The following is a 21,394-nucleotide window of genomic DNA, read 5'->3' as shown; positions in this document are numbered from 1 at the left end:
GTTGGTATCATCTTTAATTTCTTTCATCAGTGTCTTATAGTTTTCTGCATATAGGTCTTTTGTCTCCGTAGGTAGGTTTATTCCTATGTATTTTATTCTTTTTGTTGCAATGGTAAATGGGAGTGTTTCCTTAATTTCTCTTTTGGATTTTTCATCATTAGTGTATAGGAATGCAAGAGATTTCTGTGCATTAATTTTGTATCCTGCAACTTTACCAAATTCATTAATTAGCTCTAGTAGTTTTCTGGTGGCAGTTTTAGGATTCTCTATGTATAGTATCATGTCATCTGCAAACAGTGACAGTTTTACTTCTTCTTTTCCAATTTTTATTCCTTTTATTTCTTTTTCTTCTCTGATTGCTGTGGCTAGGACTTCCAAGACTATGTTGTATAATAGTGGTGACAGTGGACATCCTTGTCTCATTCCTGATCTTAGAGGAAGTGCTTTCAGTTTTTCACCATTGAGAAGGATGTTTGCTGTGGGTTTGTCGTATATGGCCTTTATTATGTTAAGGTAGGTTCCCTCTATGCCCACTTTCTGGAGAGTTTTTATCATAAATGGGTGTTGAATTTTGTCAAAAGCTTTTTCTGCATCTATTGAAATGATCATATGGTTTTTATTCTTCAATTTGTTAATATGATGTATCACATTGATTGATTTGCATATATTGAAGAATCCTTGCATCCCTGGGATAAATCCCACTTGATCGTGGTGTATGATCCTTTTAATGTGTTGTTGGATTCTGTTTGCTAGTATTTTGTTGAGGATTTTTGCATCAGTGTTCACCAAGAGATATCAGCCTGTAGTTTTCTTTTTTTGTGACATCTTTGTCTGGTTTTGGTATCAGGGTGATGGTGGCCTCATAGAATGAGTTTGGGAGTGTTCCTCCCTCTGCTATATTTTGAAAGAGTTTGAGAAGGATGGGTGTTAGCTCTTCTCTAAATGTTTGATAGAATTCACCTGTGAAGCCATCTGGTCCGGGACTTTTGTTTGTTGGAAGATTTTTAGTCACGGTTTCAATTTCACTACATAATGATCACAGTTTACTTGTGGTTGGTCTGTTCATATTTTCTGTTTCTTCCTGGTTCAGTCTTGGAAGGTTATACCTTTCTAAGAATTTGTCCATTTCTTCCAGGTTGTCCATTTTATTGGCATAGAGTTGCTTGTAGTAGTCTCTTAGGATGCTTTGTATTTCTGCGGTGTCTGTTGTAACTTCTCCTTTTTCATTTCTGATTTTATTGATTTGAGTCCTCTCCCTCTTTTTCTTGATGAGTCTGGCTAATGGCTTATCAATTTTGTTTATCTTCTCAAAGAACCAGCTTTTAGTTTTATTGATCTTTGCTATTGTTTTCTTTGTTTCTATTTCATTTATTTCTGCTCTGATCTTTATGCTTTCTTTCCTTCTGCTAACTTTGGGTTTTGTTTGTTCTTCTTTCTCTAGTTTCTTTAGGTGTAAGGTTAGATTGTTTACTTGAGATTTTTCTTGTTTCTTGAGGTAGGCTTGTATAGCTATAAACTTCCCTCTTAGAACTGCTTTTGCTGCATCCCATAGGTTTTGGGTCATCGTGTTTTCATTGTAATTTGTCTCTGGGTATTTTTTGATTTCCTCTTTGATTTCTTCAGTGATCTCTTGGTAATTTAGTAATGTATTGTTTAGCCTCCATGTGTTTGTGTTTTTTACGTTTTTTTCCCTGTAATTCATTTCTAATCTCATAGCGTTGTGGTCAGAAAAGATGCTTGATATGATTTCAATTTTCTTAAATTTACTGAGGTTTGATTTGTGACCCAAGATGTGATCTATCCTGGAGAATGTTCCATGTGCACTTGAGAAGAAAGTGTAATCTGCTGTTTTTGGATGGAATGTCCTATAAATATCAATTAAATCTATCTGGTCTATTGTGTCATTTAAAGCTTCTGTTTCCTTATTTATTTTCATTTTGGATGATCTGTCCATTGGTGTAAGTGAGGTGTCAAAGTCCCCCACTATTACTGTGTTACTGTCGATTTCCTCTTTTATAGCTGTTAGCAGTTGCCTTATGTATTGAGGTGCTCCTATGTTGGGTGCATATATATTTATAATTGTTATATCTTCTTCTTGGATTGATCCCTGGATCATTATGTAGTGTCCTTCCTTGTCTCTTGTAACATTCTTTATTTTAAAGTCTATTTTATCTGATATGAGTATAGCTACTCCAGCTTTCTTTTGATTTCCATTTGCATGGAATCTCTTTTTCCATCCCCTCACTTTCAGTCTGTATGTGTCCCTAGGTCTAAAGTGGGTCTCTTGTAGACAGCATATATATGGGTCTTGTTTTTGTATCCATTCAGCGAGCCTGTGTCTTTTGGTTGGAGCATTTAATCCATTCACGTTTAAGGTAATTATCGATACGTATGTTCCTATGACCATTTTCTTAATTGTTTTGGGTTTGTTTCTGTAGGTCCTTTTCTTCTCTTGTGTTTCCCACTTAGAGAAGTTCCTTTAGCATTTGTTGTAGGGCTGGTTTGGTGGTGCTGAATTCTCTTAGCTTTTGCTTGTCTGTAAAGCTTTGGATTTCTTCATCAAATCTAAATGAGATCCTTGCCGGGTAGAGTAATCTTGGTTGTAGGTTCTTCCCTTTCATCACTTTAAGTATATCATGCCACTCCCTTCTGGCTTGTAGAGTTTCTGCTGAGAAATCAGCTGTTAAGCTTATGGGCGTTCCCTTGTATGGTATTTGTCGTTTTCCCCTTGCTGCTTTCAATAATTTTTCTTTGTCTTTAATTTTTGCCAATTTGATTACTATGTGTCTCAGCGTGTTTCTCCTTGGGTTTATCCTGTATGGGACTCTCTGCGCTTCCTGGACTTGAGTGGCTATTTCCTTTCCCATGTTAGGGAAGTTTTCGACTATAATCTCTTCAAATATTTTCTCTGGTCCTTTCTCCCTCTCTTCTCCTTCTGGGACACCTATAATGCGAATGTTGTTGCGTTTAATGTTGTCCCAGAGGTCTCTTAGGCTGTCTTCATTTCTTTTATTCTTTTTTCTTTAATGTGTTCCACAGCAGTGAATTCCACCATTCTGTCTTCCAGGTCACTTATCCGTTCTTCTGCCCCAGTTATTCTGCTATTGATTCCTTCTAGTGTAGTTTTCATTTCAGTTATTGTATTGGTCATCTCTGTTTGTTTGTCCTTTAATTCTTCTAGGTCTTTGTTAATCATTTCTTGCATCTTCTCAATCTTTGCCTCCATTCTTATTCCGAGGTCCTGGATCATCTTCACTATCATTATTCTGAAATCTTTTTCTGGAAGGTTGCCTATCTCCACTTCATTTAGTTGTTTATCTGGGGTTTTTTCTTGCTCCTTCATCTGATATATAGCCATCTGCCTTTTCATCTTGTCTGTCTTTCTGTGAATGTGGTTTTTGTTCCACAGGCTGCAGGATTGTAGTTTTTCTTGCTTCTGCTGTCTGCCCTCTGGTTATTAACAGCTTTTATTGAGATATAATTCACATACCATGCAATGCACCCAGTTAAAGTGCCCAATTCAAAGGTTTTTTTTTTTTTTTTTTTAATTATACTGTTGTTTTAGTTGCTGCAGTGAACACTGGCATACAAGTATCTGTTCAAATTCCGGTTTTCAGTTCTTCTGGGTACACTCCTAAGAGTGCAGAATTGCTGGGTCATATGGTAATTCCATGTTCAGCTTTTTGAGGAACATTATTACTTTTAGAAAAGTTTATACTTATGAGTTACTGCACTAAGCATCTTAAATGTGTATTGCGTCTAGTTGCCATAGCAAACTTTTTCATTTATTCTTATTCACTCAGCAAGTAATTTTAAAGGATCTACTATGTACCAGGCAGTGTTCTCGGCACTGAGGTTCTCTAGTGAACAAAGTTCCACTCTCTTATAGGTCTTACATAATAGTAGTAATGGCAGACAATAAACAAATATATATATATTAATAAATGCCATTAAGGCAATGAAGAAAAATGCATGGTGAGGAGGAATATTGCAGAGGATGGTTGTAGTTACGAGGGATGCTATTTTAGATGGAATTAAAGGGGAAAGTCTGTGAAAAGCTGACACCTGAGCAGAGCCCTAGAAGAATCGAGGCAGGGCTTCCCTGGTGGTGCAGTCGTTAAGACTCTACCTGCCAAAGCAGGGGACCTGGGTTCGAGCCCTGGTCTGGGAAGATCCCACATGCCGCGGAGCAGTGCCAAAAGTACTGAGCCTGTGCTCTAGAGCCCACAAGCCACACCTACTGAGCCTGCGTGCCACAACTACTGAAGCCCGCGCACCACAACGAAGAGTAGCCCCATCTCGCCACTACTAGAGAAAGCCCGTGCACAGCAACAAAGACCCAACACAGCCAAAAATAAAATAAATAAATTAATCAATTAATTTTAAAAAAAGATTCGAGGCAGCTAGTCATCCAGAGATCTTGGGAGACGATTCTGGGGAGAGGCAAAAATGCAAAGGCCCTGAGGCACGTCCAGGCTTGGTGAGGTCAAGGAACAACAGACAGGTTGGGGTGGCTGAGGGGAGGGGTGGGGTGGGGTTTTTTTACATTGTGATGGGAAGGCATTTGGAGAGTTTGAGCAGGAGACAGAGGCAATCAATTATTCTGCCTATTTCTAGGTAGAGAAGGCTTTAAGTGATTTTACCAAAGCACCCGGTGAGTAACAAAGAAGATTTTCCCAAGTAGGTTCACTCCAGAGTGCATGCTCTTCCCCACCAGTCTAGGGCGCGTCTCTGCCCTAGCGCTATTCCTTGCTGGCTGTCGTTGCTTTACAGAAGTACCCTATGAGGTGCTCCTTCCCTGGGATTGGTTCGTGACTCTCCGTAAGCGGTAAGCCAGACGTTAAGCGGGTCTTGCCAGGCGTGGCGTTTGAGGTCTCTGGATTCTCTCCGCAGGCATGATGCACTCCCCGGGATTCGACGGGAACAGCAGCCTGGGCTTGCAGATGCTGATGAACGCGGACAGCCTGTACTCGGCCGCGCACTGCGCCCTGCTGCTCAACCTGAAGCTCTCCCACGGCGACTACTACCGGAAGCGGCCCGCCCTGGCGCCAGGCACCATGGTGAGTGTGCATCTCCGCCCCGCCACGCCGAGGACCAGCGGCAGCCTCTGGGCTGACACCCGAGCGTCATTGCCACGAGAGGGATGGCCGGTGTGTTCTATCTCACACTGATCTGGAATGGGTGATGCCCGCGGGGCTGTGGAGGGTGGACGGACGCGACGCCCAGGAACCGTTGTGCAATTTGCACACGCGGTGAGCCGCAGAGCTACCCACCTAGCTCCAGGAGTAAAGAACCCCGTGTGCCTGCAAAGGGCTGCCTGCCAGTGGCCCAGTAACTTCATCCAGTGGCATTAAACACACGTGTGTAAGACATATTCAAAAACGTAATCAGCATGTTAAGTAACAGCAGGAGATGTGCAGAGAATGGTCCCCTTTGCAGAAAATGCAGGCATGCTGTTACAAAAACCCTTCACTGAGTTCCAAAATATACCGAGACCCACTCGGACCCAGGGCTAAGCTCACTAATGTCGATAACAAAACACCTCCCGTGAGGTGATGACAGTGATGAGTATTCTTCCGTGGTTGGCTCCCTGGCGTGAGCAGACCCCTCCGTGGCGGACCCTGGGACCAGGTCGAGAGCCTAAATCCACGGAGCGACATTAAGGGATCCGCAGTCATTTGTTTGATAAATGATTGACAAATTGTATGTTTCCGAGGGTAAGCGGTGGCTTCATGAGTGTAAGTCAAGTATCTCTTGAGACACGTATGTCCTTCGGGGAGGACATGCCACCTCTGCTGCTGATGGGACACTAAGAAGGAGGTGCTCTGTGAAACATTTCTGTGCATTTTCCAATCCTCCCACATGTCAGAGAGCACAAATATAAAATGTAGTATCCCTACTCCTCCTACAGGGTTTCTTAAAAAGATTACATAAATGAAAGGACCTTCATGAAGTTTGGGACTTTTCCATTGCAGTTTCTGCTTCCCTCGCCACCCTCTGTCCCCCAGTCGACAAGGTTGTGTTTTCCCATAAACGGTGACTCAGTGACTCGGGACGTGAAGAGGCGGCAGAGGAACATGAGAGCCTGTTTGTTTGCAATGGATCGTATTTGGTCACCTTCTCATGTGATCTTCTCTGCAGAAAGAGTTCATGAAGCAGGTGCAGACCAGCGGGGTGCTGATGGTCTTCTCCCAGGCCTGGATCGAAGAACTTTACCACCAGGTTCTCGACAGGAACATGCTCGGAGAAGCCGGCTACTGGGGCAGCCCCGAGGACAACAGCCTTCCCCTCATCACCATGCTGACCGGTCAGTGGCTCCCTGCACGGCTCCGTGGCACTCGGTGGGGTGGGGAGGGCCGGCGCTTCAAAGCCCCTTTCAGGGAAGCAGTAGTGTTTCAAGCAGACTTTGAAACAGCACCCACAAAGCCTCCCTGGCAGTTGTTGACAGTTCCAGAGAAGTGTCATGAGTTCACCTCATAAGAACTTTCTGTCCTTTTTCCACATGGGACTCTGCAGGCTCACTGTGCCCCATTAGATTAGGAATTATTTAGCACCTATGTCTGTTGGGATAAAACTGTAGACCTCTTCTGGGGATATGAAGTACTGTCTGGGCACAAAGCCCAGAATTATTCCTGGAAACTCTCACACGCTCATAGATACCCTGTATCATTCAGTGCTTCTGAGAATTTGCCAGTAATGTAAAATGATTGATTTTAAACTTGGCTTAATCCCCATTTCTTGTCCATATCAGAGGTCCTCCCTTCCCTTCCCAGCTGTACCAGAGTGAAAAAGAATGCAAGGGAATTGCCTGGCGTTAGGACTCTGCACTTCCACTGCAGGGGGGCCCGGGTTCAATCCCTGGTCGGGGGAATAAGATCCCACCAGCCACGCAACATGGCCAAAAAAAAAAAGAAAGAATGTAAAATAGCTTGCCCAGCATCTTTTCTTTAGTGTCTCGAGTTTTTAAAATCCTATTTAACTATTGGAAATATCATATGAGAACATAAAGAGAAGTATGGGGTGTGGTCATAAGGCAACATTTTGGCAAAAGCAGCCACTCATGGCTTTGCATGGCATAACTACAATGTCAGGTCAAGATCGGGGAGTGCTCAAAAGTTTGGACTGGTCATCAGGAGCCTTAATAAATTTAATCTGAGTTCCCAGACTGGTTTCTGTCTGAGTGATCTTTTCATGGCTCCCACTGATGTGATAAGTAGAGCACGGCCCTACATGGACACCTTCCCTGCCCTCTCTGTGGTGTGTATGTCCTCACACAGCTCCACACGGCTTTGCACCGGACGGGGCACACTGGCAGGAACCTGGGGCAGTCCAGCTGGGAGGCAGACTGTGTTGTCCCAAAGGATATGTTATATTGCCTGTGGTTGCCACTCTTACAACGGTGGCAGAGTGAACTACTGGCAGGTGGAGATCAACACTGAGGAATTTGGGGGAAGGCACTATTTAGAAATCAGGCAGGGAGTCAAGACATACAGTGAGGTCTATCCATAGCAGGCAGCGTCTTGGTCATTGTCTGGCATTTGGAGCGTTGGTTCCAGAACTAGGATGGAATTGGGGGAAGCAAGACTGGGTCCCAAGCCTTGCGGACCATCATCACCAGACAAGTGACCAGTTAGTATTTTATTAATCATGATAATATTTGCATCCATTTGAAAAATAGGAATTCATATTTATGAAGACATTTATGAGACATTTATTCAGTCTACCTATAAGCACTGCTTGATTTCCATCTCTCTGCACAAACTGGCTTCAGATTGAGATTAAAGGTACTGTCCAGAGCTTCTAAGTGCCTTGGAATTTAGATGAAGATCTTAAACATGCCAGCTTTAATTTCAATACCATAGTTTCTGCCAAAATTAATCTCTGAATTTCCTCCCTGAATCTTAATACAAGGAGTCATACAGTAGATGTAAAAATGAACAAATAGGGACTTCCCTGGTGGCGCAGTAGTTAAGAATCCACCTGCCAATGCAGCGGACCTGGGTTCGAGCCCTGGTCTGGGAAGATCCCACGTGCCGCGGAGCAACTAAGCCCGTGCGCCACAACTACTGAGCCTGTGCTCTAGAGCCCACGAGCCACAACTACTGAAGCCCATGCACCTAGATCCCATGCTCCGCAACAAGAGAAGCCACTGCAATGAGAAGCCCACTCGCGGCAACTAGAGAAAGCCTGCACACAGCAATGAAGACCCAATGCAGCCATAAATTAATTAATTAATTAATTAATTTTAAAAATTGAACAAATAACAGGCTATTCACAGGAGCCATATTCATCAGTCATCACTGTTAATCAGCCATCTCTTTTATAATGGAACAGTAAGTTCAATTGCTTCATCCATAGGGAAGTTATCTAACTTTAGATTAATGATAGAAAAACAGAGACTTTTCATAAGAATTCGACAGAATTACGTTCTGTGATTCTTTGTAGCAAATTTCAGGTGTGAAATGACAAGTGAATTTGAGCAGCAATTAACCTAGAGCTTGGAAACGTCCATCTAATCTTTTCATTATGTGCAAGGAAAAGCAATAGCAGTAACCTGGTCATCAACACTGTACTACTACCTGTGGCCATTCCTCATGTCATGTCATGTCAAAGTATTCTACAGAGTGTGGAATTTTAGCACTTAGATAAGCTTTGTGTTACTTGAATTCGTCAGTCCTTTACCTAGCACATAGGAAACAAAACTTTGGTACATGGCAATTTCTGGCAAATGTCATTAGACCATTTGACCATAAGTCAAATTAATTTCAGTGAAACTGCTCTGTTCCCACTGTAGTAGTCCTATAGATTTCTCCCTGCCTTCCCTCCCACACCCAGTTTTACTGAGAGGTAATTGACATATTAATCCCAGGTGTACAACATAATGATTTGATATATGCATATATTGTAAAATGACCATCACAGTAAGTTTAGTTAACATCAATCACCTCTCATAGTTACAGATTTTTTTCTCACTGAGGTGAGAACTTTTACGATCCATTCTCTGAGCAACTTTCAAAGAGGTGTGTTACCAGAAGTCTCTAGACTTCCTGGAGTTACTGTAAGAATCAAAGATATAATGAAATAATTTTCAAACACCATGCAAGTCTCAACCTATTGGGGTGAAGGTGAAGTTCTAAAGTCAGGGAATAAGCTTATGTTACCCTCTTCTCCCGTCCCCTCTGTGTGGTGCATTCACCTATGTTAGTTGCATTCAAATGCATATGCTTCTACTCCATGGTCACTCCTCCAATGGTTACTTCCTTTTTACTGAGGAATTTGGGGCCCAGAGAATGGCATACTGGCCCAAGGCTACAAGACTACTTAATTCAGAGGCAAGGCTGAATCGAAGCCCAGCCCTCTCAAGCCAGGCCAGTCTCTTCTTACCAGCATGTTAAGGAATGGTTCATTGAACTAATTCTGTAGATGAGAGTATATTTTAACAAAAATTTAAACAAGGTGAATTAGAATCCCATATTGAGCTGAAGTTTGGTGTCATGGAAGGAGGCCTGGATGGGTGTCAGAAGACGTGAATACTAAGTCTAATTCCTTCCTTTGCCAGCCTCATGACTTGGGCGATTTACCTACTTTGAATACTTATTTCTTTCTCTGTGAAATAAGGAAAAATAATACCTACCCTGCCTACGTACTTGGAGTTGTTGGGAAGATCTAATGAAAAAAATGTTACGTGAAAACGCTTTGAAAATTGTAAGGTATTATTAGTAAGGTATTGTGCTTTCCAATCAGATTATATGATTATCTGACCAAAGAGGCTTATCCTCCTCTTAATTCTTTTGAGGAAGCTCTGAAAAACGGATCCATGTTGGAGTAACCTGTACATATAAAATGTGGGAATAATGCCACGATTTTGAATAAAAGCGAGTATGCAAAGATCAAAATATTCTAAATCAATAGATTTTCTAGCAACAGAGGTATCAGAATTTATTTTCTCAAATAAAAAAATGCATCAGCCTAACAGAAGAATGCTCTAGCAATGAAAGAAAACTGTACTGAATGGATAAAACAAAAATTTTAATATTCTGATAAAAGGTTGCTACATACTTGGTACATAACAGATCCCATGACTATTTGTTGGGAAGAAAATGAATATCGTGGTAGCCGTTTGTTTTTGACTGGAGTGTTCTTTAAAAAGAAAGAAAAAAACCTTGCCCTTTTTCCTTGACAGATATCGATGGCTTAGAGAGCAGTGCAATTGGAGGGCAGCTGATGACCTCAGCTTCTATGGAGTCTCCTTTCACCCAGGGCAGGAGAATTGATGACTCCACGGTGGCAGGTAGTGACTTGGGTCTTGAGTTTATGAATATACATCCATCGCATGTGTTACCAGCAATTAAATTATGATGTGGTAGCTTTCTGTACTGACGTAAATGAATTAAGATTTCATCTTGGCAGAAAAATACTTGATGGACGTTACTAGCATCATCCAGCTGCTGATGCAACATTCATTATTTATAAGCACAAAGTGTAATGCAATACGATACGATATAACCCTTTCCATTGTATTTCCTGTAGTAGAATTGCACACGGCTCGATAATGCTAATGTGATGGTCAGAGAATCCCAGGCCATTCATTGCCAGGTTGTTTTATCTCCGGAAGGTGACCCACAGCCCTTCACGTTCTAGGTGTGGCGTTCGCTCGCTACATTCTGGTTGGCTGCTGGAAGAACTTGATCGACACTTTATCAACCCCCCTGACTGGCCGAATGGCGGGGAGCTCCAAAGGGCTGGCCTTCATTCTGGGAGCTGAAGGCATCAAAGAACAGAACCAAAAAGAACGCGATGCCATCTGCATGAGCCTCAATGGGCTGCGGAAAGCAGCGCGGCTGAGCTGTGCTCTAGGTATGGTGGACGTGGTATCCCTGACCCGTGGCCCAAGGGGTGTTCCCGAGGAACACATTAGGAACGGCCCTAGTGGACACCAAGTCTTTTAGAAGTGCTTCTGCCAGGTGAGTGGTTAGAGAATAGACTCAGTTAAGGGGTAATTGTTTGTTTCCTCTAAAGGAGTTGCAGCCAACTGTGCGTCAGCCCTCGCCCAGATGGCAGCTGCCTCCTGTGTCCAGGAAGAGAAAGAGGAAAGGGAAATCCAGGAACCCGGTGATGCCATAGCACAAGGTAACAGCAGAAGGGCTAGAATCCACCTGGTGCCTGTGTGAGGTTTGCACATGCCCGCAGACACACTTATCCCTGTTGCATGTGTGATACACGGCGTATTGTATACCACTGGTGATGAGATCCCGCTGGATAACAGGCTTGGGTCAGTTTTACATGGCTGACCCTCCAGGCTGCTCACAATAGGTCCCTCTGGACACAAGAGACATACTGGCTCCTGGTGACTAGGAAAGTGCACTTGGCTGCTAGCCAGAGGCCCACCTGGCTCAGCTATTCACACCTGTGGCGTCCTCTGGCCACTGGCTTTGAAGCTTCCCAGGGTGCACATTTGAGGACCCCTCAGGCTACAGTGGGAAAGATAGAATGGCCAGGGTTCTGAAGGGAGGAATCAAACCGATGGAGGAATCCCTGAGAGGAGGCTCAGGAAGACTTTGCTCTTGTCAGAGAAAAACCTGAGCTTTGTGAACTTGGGAAAGGGTTGATTTTTAACTTGTTAAAATTAGTCAGTCAATGAAGTGGATGGTTATCTAGATATAAGGAAAGAGAATGGCCTTTCTAATAGCAATGGAAGATAAATGGCAGACAGCAAACAAGGAAAAATTGGAAGCTTGGTCCAACTTGTGCTAACAATGTATCAGGTATATAAAATAGGTAGTCACAGAAAGAGTCAGCACATTTTTAGCTGAGAAAAACAGGTTAGGTTGGTGTTCCTTAAACTTGAGTAATAGAGAGAATCATATGAAAACAAAGCAACTCTTACACATCCCCAGTGTTAACTGCAAAAGGGTATCACACTTTTACTTAAAATGTACAACTATAAGTTACATAAAAATACTTAAATTTAAAGTTCTTCAAAAACTATTAAACCAGAGCTAGTATTTGAATTATAGACAAATAAAAAATAAAATCAGTATCCCATCCGTGAGACAAATGATGCTTTGCTAAACATCAGTTTGCCCTTCACAGTAGGAGCATGGTTCGGATTCCTCTGTAGTGAGCGTGCTGTGTTTCTGGGTTCTGGACCATTGCTCAGTTTCCCCACTAGACCCATCTTCCAGTGACTGGACACCTCAGTTCATGCAGGATGCTGTCGTTTGGCCTTGCCTTGGCGTTTTGCGTAATTGACATCTTAAGTCACCTTCTGCATCCTTTCTCATTCATCATCTACAATTTAAAAGGTATTATTTGAAGATCACAAGTATAAACATAAACTCAGGGAGTGAAATGATATGGGAATTTTCAGTTATAAAGCGGTCATCATGGCGCTGAGTGTGTACATACATATGTTGTTTTACACGATCATCATGAACACCTAACATTAAATAAACCTCAGAGAGGACTTGGGAAGGCCAGGGATTCTTTCTTATTATCAATATGAGTACACAGGGGCAGAGGATGGGTCTGGGCACAGATGGCTTTAGCTGGGATTGGCCCTTGAAGCCCATCCTCACTGCTGTGACTGACCCAGATCCCAGGGGTGGGCCCAGAGGAACTGTACCTACCAGCTCAGAATCCATGGACTTCTGAAACCCCGGGGCTGGGGTCACCAATGTCTGTGGGCCTGTGAGCTGGGTAGTTTGCATGATGAGCCTCGGGGACCTGCCATTGAAGAGCTCGCTGCCAGTGACATCCAGTGACATCTCCTGTTTCCTCTTGCCCTTGCCCAAGAGCACATTCTTTCCTTTCCCTCCTTTCTCCCTCGCCTTCTGTCTCCCTTACTTGGACTGTTATTCTAGCGAATGTCTTTCTGACGCAGTGAAGCTAAAAGTGGAGCAGAAACTGGAGCAGATCGGGAAGCTGCAGGGGGTATGGCTGCACGCAGCCCACGTCCTGTGCATGGACGCCATCCTCAGTGTCAGCCTGGAGATGGGCAGTCACAACCCGGACTGCTGGCCACACGTGTTCAGGTGTGTGACCGGATCCCCACCCCCGCAGGCCTGGCACCGCCTGCCGGGGTGGGGGGAGGGGGCCTGCCGTGGGGAAGGGGTAGAACCCTGCACCTGCCAGCACGTAAACAGATCACAGTAATTCACGGAGTTTGGAAAAGCCCCAAATGAGAGGTTAAAAAGACAAGAGGGAATAAGGGCCCAACTGAATGTATGTCTCAGAGAACAGAGTGACAGAACTGAATTTAGGAAACTGTGAACTATCATTGACATTGTCTGTGAGAGGCAGATAACATTATCCCAGGGAAGAAAAACTGATTCTTAACTAGAGGCTGGTAAAAGACCACATAAGTTAGGTGAATACTAGGCAGATCTAAAAGCTGGTCATGTGTCAGCAACATAACATGGCTGTATGTTTATTAATGTCCTTTTTATTGAAAGAAGGATTTTTGTTAGCTTACATGGACACGTAATAAGTACAGTTTGCCTACTTTTAATTTAGCTAGACAAAGGAAAAAATAGAATAGTACATTGTGTCAAAGACAGCCAAAAGTTTGGCTCTTAGCTTTGTAGTATCAAAGTAAAAAGAACCTCCCAATCAGTTACACGGTTCACAGCACCTGTAAAATAAAAACAAAGCAAGAGCTCCACAGTCCTCCCACGATCTAGAAGAAAAGCCTGCCTTCCCTGGCACTGGCGGTCGGGTGGACCTCGGACAAAGGAAGGACCACTGTCTACCCGCAGCAGGCACAGGGAGGCTGTGGCTTTCTTACCCATCTCCTCAGCACACACCCCATCCTCTACAAGCTCAGTTCTGGCCGAGCGGTGGAGGGACGGTCGGGAGCAGGATGGTGGCCGCAGCGGGGCTCAGGCATCCAGATCTTGCCCAGAGCACTGGCCAGATCTCGGTTCTGTTTATCATCCTCAGAGCAAATACAGCCTTGAGTGAGTGTTGGTCGACTTTCAAAGATCATTCTAGGGTTGAAAAACTCATCTTGAGAGGGACATGTGAAAGGGCCAGCATGAATCGGCCTGGAGCACAATGGGTTTTAATGTGGAGGCTGGTGACCCGCTACTCTCCATTGCTTTCACAGGCAAGAGAAAAAGAGAAAGACTTAAATTGCACCCAAGTAATTTCTATGGAGTCAAAAAATGGCCTGATTATGGAACATCAGAGTGGATTATCCAGGATAGTCTTTCCTAGTAACTGGACTTATTCTGGGATGAGGGGGTCTCTAGTCCCAGGTCCTATTGGGAACAGTTTGGAAGCTGGCAGCTGTACCATATGTTGTGACTCTTCTCTGAGTTTACCGTGATTAGGTGACTACCCCACCCCCTGCCCCAGTAGTGGTTACGACCCAGGACCCAGTGGGACATGGCTGGATGGAACCCCTGAGTGAGGGCCCATTGTGGCCAGAGGGCCAGTCCGCCATATGCGCACTCATTCTGGGATCTCAAAGTTAAGGAGGTGTTTTCTGAGTCCTGACTAGAGCACGAGAGAGAGGGAAGAGGACCCTTTGGGAAAACTCACGCAAACAGCCAAAATCCTGATAAGCCAGCACGCTGGACAGGATGTACCTGGATAAACAGAGCTCTGTTCCCAGACTTTCACCGAGAAATCCTTACCCCACCTCCAGGCTGTCTGGTCCAACTCAAATAAAAGTCTGTATAGCGGGAAGAGAGGGAGTGGGAGTGGAGCGCGAGGGGGAGAGAGGTGGCTATCACCAGAGGAAGGGGGACAATTCAGGAGGACTGTAAGGCTGGCTGAGCTCCTTTGTATCTCACTGTGGGGTCGCCAGAGCAGGCCCGGCTGAGCTGCAACTTTCAACGGCTGCTGTGTGTGACTCTCTCCAGGGTGTGCGAGTATGTGGGCACGTTGGAGCATACCCACTTCAGCGACGGCACCTCTCAGCCCCCGCTGACCATCAGCCAGCCTCAGAAGGCCCCCAGAGGCGGACTCCTCGGGGACCCGGAGAGCGAGGGCTCACCCCAAGAGCAGAGCCTGGAGCAGGGGAGCTCCCTGAGCGCGGCCCCCGTCATCCAGCCCCTCTCCATCCAGGAACTCGTCCGGGAAGGCAGCCGAGGCCGAGCCTCCGACTTCCGTGGGGGCAGCCTCATGACGGGCAGCAGTGCCGCCAAGGTCGTGCTCACGCTCTCCACCCAGGCCGACAGGTGCGCGCTGTTCCCACCACGCCCCGGGGGGCTGCCCCCCAAAGAGCACCCATCATCTGCTGGCCACACCACATGCTTCTCTTCTGCTCTCAAAATCATTCCCAGGACAACTTGATTTGTTAGCCAGTCATTGAAGCCTCTTGTAATTTTTTTCAAGTACGTCTCTGTCTGCCATCACACTGCACACTCACAATGAACTCTTTTGTCTAGTGACTGAGGCTGGAGGCTCGGGGGCGGGGTCAGGCAGCCCGGGGCGAAGGCTCTGCACTTACTCTATGACCACAGGCAACTTCCACAGGCCCTGCTTTCTCATCGTAGAATAGGGCCATAAAGTATCATAACTCTCACAGGCTAGCCATAAGGTTAAATTAATTAGTTCGCTGGGAAGTAGTTAGGACAGAGCTTGGCAAATAGTAAACATTTGCTATTTTTATGGTAATATTTTAAAATCCTGCACCCAGGAGTGTGATCTAAATTGATACCCAGAAGTCACATTAAGATGTAGAGGGAGGAATCAGCAGTAATTCCAACTGTTAGGTGGTCCTCCTTCTTTTTTTAGAAAAAAATATGCATATTTATTAGAGAAAATGCAATCTTAAAACATTTAAGAATTTATTGCAAGACTAATGTATACCATTTGTTCCCCTAGTATAATAAGGCTAAAATCAACAGTTGTCCCAATTTGTCTTCAAAAAGGTTTTTCTTTCTGCCTGTGCAAAATTACAATAAGGTACTATTATTTGTGAGCTATGTACAAATGATAATATATTGTGATTATTTGGCTGCTTGTTCCTGTGGCTGCACATGAAACTAGACAAGAATGAGCCCCCTCTTTCCTGTTATCTGCTTTTCTGAATTGAGGTGGCCCTTCTTGATGCGGAAAGTGCTTTGGTCACCTTCACCTGGAGACCATCCCACTTCACTCTTCCACACCTGGCAGCTGTGCCCCAGCCGACCCAGTACAGGCGCAGTGAAGTTCACGTGGGAGGACGGACCGCAAGGGCGTAGAGATGTGGGGGGAGCGTCACTGGCTGGGCTCAGAAGACTCGAGTTCACTCCTGGCTTTGACACCAGCCAGCTGCAGGGTTGAGTCTGTGTGAATAGTTGCACTGAGATTCAGTTTCTTCAGCTACCAACCTGGTACAATAATCCCTTTTTCCTGTCTATCCAACAAGGTGGCTGTGAAAGTGTTTGGGAAGCTGGAAAGTGGCATACAGGTGTCAGATGGGATATACTATTCACCACTCTTTTCCTACTAGGAAAGAGGAAGAAGAAATGATTAATGGGATCCAGAAACCAAATGGTGTTGAAATTGAAATTAGAAAACACAAGAAAAATATATTTGTTTAGATAATTTGTGAATGATTAATCCACTGATTCCCATCTTAAAACTTGTGTGCCTTGTAGTATCCCTTCACGAGGGCTTTGTTATTCAGTTCCTATTGGAGACACTCTCCCTTACCCAGAACATGGCACCCCATAGGGCTGCTTGCTCTTCTGGGGTCACCACGGATTTGGAGGGCAGGCATCAGGATGACCCCAGAGCAGAGGGAGGTTGGCTCGCCTCATTCCTCATGTGCCACATAAACCGGTGTTTGATCCCAACATTCCAAGTTCCAGTGAGCCTCTGACCCTCCTCTAAGCCCTGCTACCTGTGCTTACCTCCTTCTCCCTAATCCTTCTAGAAATGTCTGTGCCCAACAGAGTGGAAAACAAAAAGAACCTGCAAAGTCCTTTATGTTAAGGAATATTCGTTATTCCAGTACATACTTGAGCTTCACCACGTCCAGGGCTCTGGGTGTATGAGTCAGAAGGGTAAGAAGGTCAGTCCCTGCCCCTGGGGGGCTTACAGATAAGGTTTACTCTGCTTCTGAACCCTCCTCAGAGCCAAGCCCAGCATTAAACTCGCCAATTGTAGCCCAACAAAAGCCTTGATTAATTTGCTGAGTTTTTTCTTTAACATAGCTTATGAGATTGAAGCTAATTGTAAGAATTCCATTCCCAGTGTTTCAGTTTCTGGGAGTGATGCTTTGCCATCTTTCAACTTCTTGCCAAATGTTTTATGAGTGCCCATCTCAGCTGAGCTAGGCCATGGGGCTACAAAGATTATTTTTTTAAATATGGTCTGTACCCTTCAGATTAGAATCTTAGAGTAGACTTGCACTCAGTAATAAGAGATATAATAGTACTGTACATTTCTTTACAGTGTTTACACATTTTCATTAATCACATCTAAGAAAATTACCATAATCATTCTGCCATAAAGACTTTGCTGAATTGTTTCTAAGTAACAAGTCTTTTTGTTTCATCCAGGCTCTTTGAAGATGCTACAGATAAGTTGAACCTCATGGCTCTGGGAGGTTTTCTTTACCAACTGAAGAAAGCATCGCAGTTCCAGCTTTTCCATTCCGTCACAGAAACGGTTGATTACTCACTGGCAATGCCAGGTAATTCTTTCCCGGCAGAAACCGTGCCATGAGGTTAACAGGAAACAGCCCAGATCTCTGATACCAACAGCCTGCCTGAAGACTTGAACCCACATTCCCTTCATACACAGTCACCTTGGCTCGAGTGAAAATTTGTCATCTGGTGTTGAGGCATGATCGTGGCGGATGGGGGTTGGCAGTTTGGGCGGGGTATCATTCTTTGTGAATGGAAATGTTGCTGCCACCGTTGTTGCGGGTATTACCGCTGGAGCCGGACTGTGTTCTGCTAAATCTTGTGATGTAGAAACGGTGTGGCTACTCAGGGTGCAGATAGCTTCACATGAGGGTAGGAACTCCTCTCCATATCACAAAGCACACACCCGCCTTAGTCCAGCCTGCTTGCAGAAGCAGCTTCTAATTTCAGAAGGGCCTGGGAGAGAAAAATGGAAGGCTTGACAGAAGCCTCAGGCCACTCTTAGAAAAACTGCTCTCCGGGCATATCCCTTTAACAGCGGGTCAGTATCGCTGTCTTCACGGATGAGGCCAGATGAAGGCCCTCTTGAAGGCCAACGCGTGGAAGAGGGGGTAGAGTTGTACTGAATCACCCAAGCGTCCCAAGTGGGTGGCAGGTTGCTCACAAACGCAGCTGTCCATCAGCAGCCAGGGTTGTTGTGCTGTAACAGTGAGTACCCTGTCCCCAGGGCAGAGTCACAGAGCCGTGTGCCAGGATCGCACTGGTGGCAGGTTGAAGTGCACAACCTCCGAGGTCCTTCCATCATCAGGAATTTTGATTCTTACTGCAGATTCTAATTTGAGAACCATAGTCCATTCCCGTGAGTTTTTAATAGACTTTAAAACCTTAGCTGTATAAAGCCAACTTCCCAGATCCAGCCAACTGCCAGAGCATCTCTGAGCCCAGGGACCACTTTCAAAGTCTTCTGCATGGAGAAGTCAGCAGACTCTGAGCTTACAAAAAACCATGAGCAGTGAGGGTCAGGAAGAGGCAGCAGACCTAGGGCAAGGAAGCATTGGCTTTGGAATCAATCAGATCCAAGTTAAAATGCTGCCTTCACTACTTACCAGCTGCGTCATTTTAGGCAAGTTGGTTCACCTTTCTGATCTTCAGTGTTCTAATCCGTACATGGCAGTAGTTACATTTACTTCTTAAGGGTTGCTTTTAAAATTAAAGTGATTACAGACATAGAGAACAGACTTGTGGTTGCCAAGGTGGGGGGTGGGAGAGGGATGGAGTGGGAGTTTGGGATTAGCAGATGCAAACTATTATATATAGGATGGATAAAGAGCAAAGTCCTACTGTATAGCACAGGGAACTATATTCAATATCCTATGATAATCCATAATGGAAAAGACTATAACAAAGAATGTATATATGTGTATAACTCAATCATTTTGCTGTACAGCAGGAATTAACACATTGTATATCAACTATACTTCAATAAAAATAAAAGTGATTAAAGACACAAAGAACCAACACAATGTCTGATGCAGAGTAAACAATCAGTAAATGTCAATGATTTTTGTTGCTGTCATTTTGAAGTTTATTTGATACGGCAAGACTACTTAGAAAGGCACATTCTGGTTGGAAGAGGCTGACCGTGATCAGTATCTTGTAGGTGTATGAGAGAAGCAGGAGCACATGAGCAAAAAGAGAGTGGAGAAGACTAAGGTGACAGTGGCAGAGAAGTAGCAAGAGATCCGAGTAGGCAAGGATTGTACGGAAGCAAGACAGAGGTTAGATCACATGTTATTGGGTGCAAAGGGGCCTGACCTGCTTGGCAAGGGCTTCAGAGGTACCACTAAGCATTGACCAAGTGGATGGGAATGATAACAACAGTAACAATATAACTAAGTGTGTGTGGTAGGCAGTCTATGCCAGGCCCTGTGCTAAGTACTTTATGAGCATTATCACATTTCATCCTTGAAGTAACTAAGAAGTAGGTACTATCATCCCCACTTTTACAATGAGAAAGTGTGGATTAGAGAGGTAAACTTCTGGTCCATCGTAACCCAACTACTACATGATGGAGCCAGGATTTGGGCCTAGGCAGCCGATTCCCTGGCCCTTCTACTTAACCACGACATCATTCCTCCTTATCAACAGGCATTGTTTGCCTGACAAGTGTAAATGTCAGGGATGCTACAGTGAACAGGAGAGGTGGGCCCTGGCTTTGTTAAGTGAATCACCTGTTCTTTCTTGAATCCACGCTCCTTTCCTGTCTTGGCAAATTCATACCGAATAATCCCACTGATCCGAGTACAGCTCTTTGATTTTCATCCTCTCTCCATGCTTGAACAGGTCAAACTATTTCTGAGTTTTGGATTGATGGCTTTCATGGTCTTACCTTCCTGTAGGAGAAGTGAAATCCACCCAAGACCGAAAAAGCGCCCTCCACCTGTTCCGCCTCGGGGACGCCATGCTGAGGATCGTGCGGAGCAAATCGAGGCCCCTGCTCCACGTGATGCGCTGCTGGAGTCTTGTGGCGCCGCACCTGGTGGAGGTGAGCACCTGGAAAGTGGGAAGCCCAGGGGCCTCCTGCAGCAGAGAGAGCACAGGGGTCTCCAGTCAGCATGGGACAAAGGGCACTGTGGCCACAGCAGTAAGGTTCCCATCACCTGGTTGTAAGCATCTTTGTTCTCTGATTATACCTTATGGCACCTGAAGAATTGCCCCAAGGGCAGCACTGCCCTGGTATCACTCTGACCCTCTTTCTTTAAAACTATGTGACTCACGTAGACACCTCACACTGCCGGTTTCTTATACTTCATGGTCTGCTATCAACCTAAGTCTGGAGTTTCATTTTTATACATGAATATAACAATGTCTTTTGTTCCTGCAAGGCTCTCTTTTCTAATAGCTAAACATATTCTGGGCAGTGCCTTCTAAGTAGGGGAACCATAAATCCTGGTTTTCCCAACAAAATTAACTAGGACCCCTTTGACTCTCCAAAAGAAAGCAGTCCATATGATAAATTATATGGTAACTCCATCTAAGCACCTCAATACATGATGACTGGCTACTTCTAAGATGATGGGGAAATTGTTGCCCTGTTTCACAGTGATAACTATTCCAAATAGTCCTTTAGCACTTACTTGGTAGAGCTATGTCATAAAATAAAGTATTTTTGGGAAGTAAATTTACTAACCTGAGAACATTCTAGTAAGGAAAGGGGGTAAAAAATAGTTATGGAGAAACAGTATATCAGGTATGTATGATACTATAATAAACCACCCCCAAAGCCTAGTGACTTAAAACAATAACTTTATTGAGCTCATGATTCTCTGGGTCAGAAATTCGAGCTGAGCTGTGCGGCTCTTCTAGCCTGGGCCAGGCTTGGCTAATCTCAGCTGGCCTTAATGTGTTCACTTGTGGTCAGCCTCTGCAAAGACTGGGGCCAGCTGGTTCATGACTGGTAAGCCTGGGCAGATGATGGTCCTCTCTATGTGGTCTCTCCTCCTCCAGCAGACTAGCCCTGGCTCAGTCACATGGCATTCTTAGGATTCCAAAGGAAAGCAAGAGGGCAAACTCCAAATCAGAATTGCTTTTCAATTCTCTACTTATGCAATATTTGCTATTGTTCCATTATCCAAAGCAAGTCACACATCCAAGCCCAGGGTCAGTGTGGGAGAGGACCACTAAAGGACACGGATACAAAGATGTGAGCCAATTAAAGCTGTATTGGTGCCATCATCCCACATCCCTGAGGGACAAATGTCGCATCTGATCTTCATATGTTTGGGGCATGGCTAACAGTGAGACCATGG

General features: G+C 44.7%; 1 protein-coding gene across 2 annotated transcripts in view; it reads left to right on the top strand.

The window, feature by feature from the left end:
• Window positions 1–21,394, top strand: part of ARFGEF3 (ARFGEF family member 3) — a 195,354-nt gene that overhangs the window by 121,873 nt on the left and 52,087 nt on the right. For both annotated transcript variants that reach the window (XM_068551232.1, XM_068551231.1), the window contains 9 exons: window positions 4,894–5,060; window positions 6,142–6,307; window positions 10,184–10,291; window positions 10,642–10,857; window positions 11,020–11,130; window positions 12,884–13,034; window positions 14,868–15,185; window positions 17,499–17,632; window positions 19,985–20,130. In XM_068551232.1, coding sequence (XP_068407333.1) covers window positions 4,894–5,060; window positions 6,142–6,307; window positions 10,184–10,291; window positions 10,642–10,857; window positions 11,020–11,130; window positions 12,884–13,034; window positions 14,868–15,185; window positions 17,499–17,632; window positions 19,985–20,130 — 1,517 coding nt within the window. The remainder of the gene's footprint in view (window positions 1–4,893; window positions 5,061–6,141; window positions 6,308–10,183; window positions 10,292–10,641; window positions 10,858–11,019; window positions 11,131–12,883; window positions 13,035–14,867; window positions 15,186–17,498; window positions 17,633–19,984; window positions 20,131–21,394) is intronic.

The sequence above is a fragment of the Eschrichtius robustus genome, chromosome 9, assembly GCF_028021215.1.
Source record: "Eschrichtius robustus isolate mEscRob2 chromosome 9, mEscRob2.pri, whole genome shotgun sequence".
Lineage (NCBI taxonomy): Eukaryota > Metazoa > Chordata > Mammalia > Artiodactyla > Eschrichtiidae > Eschrichtius > Eschrichtius robustus.
The sequence above is the reverse complement of the archived record's forward strand: the minus strand, read 5'-3'. Positions and strand labels throughout refer to the sequence as shown.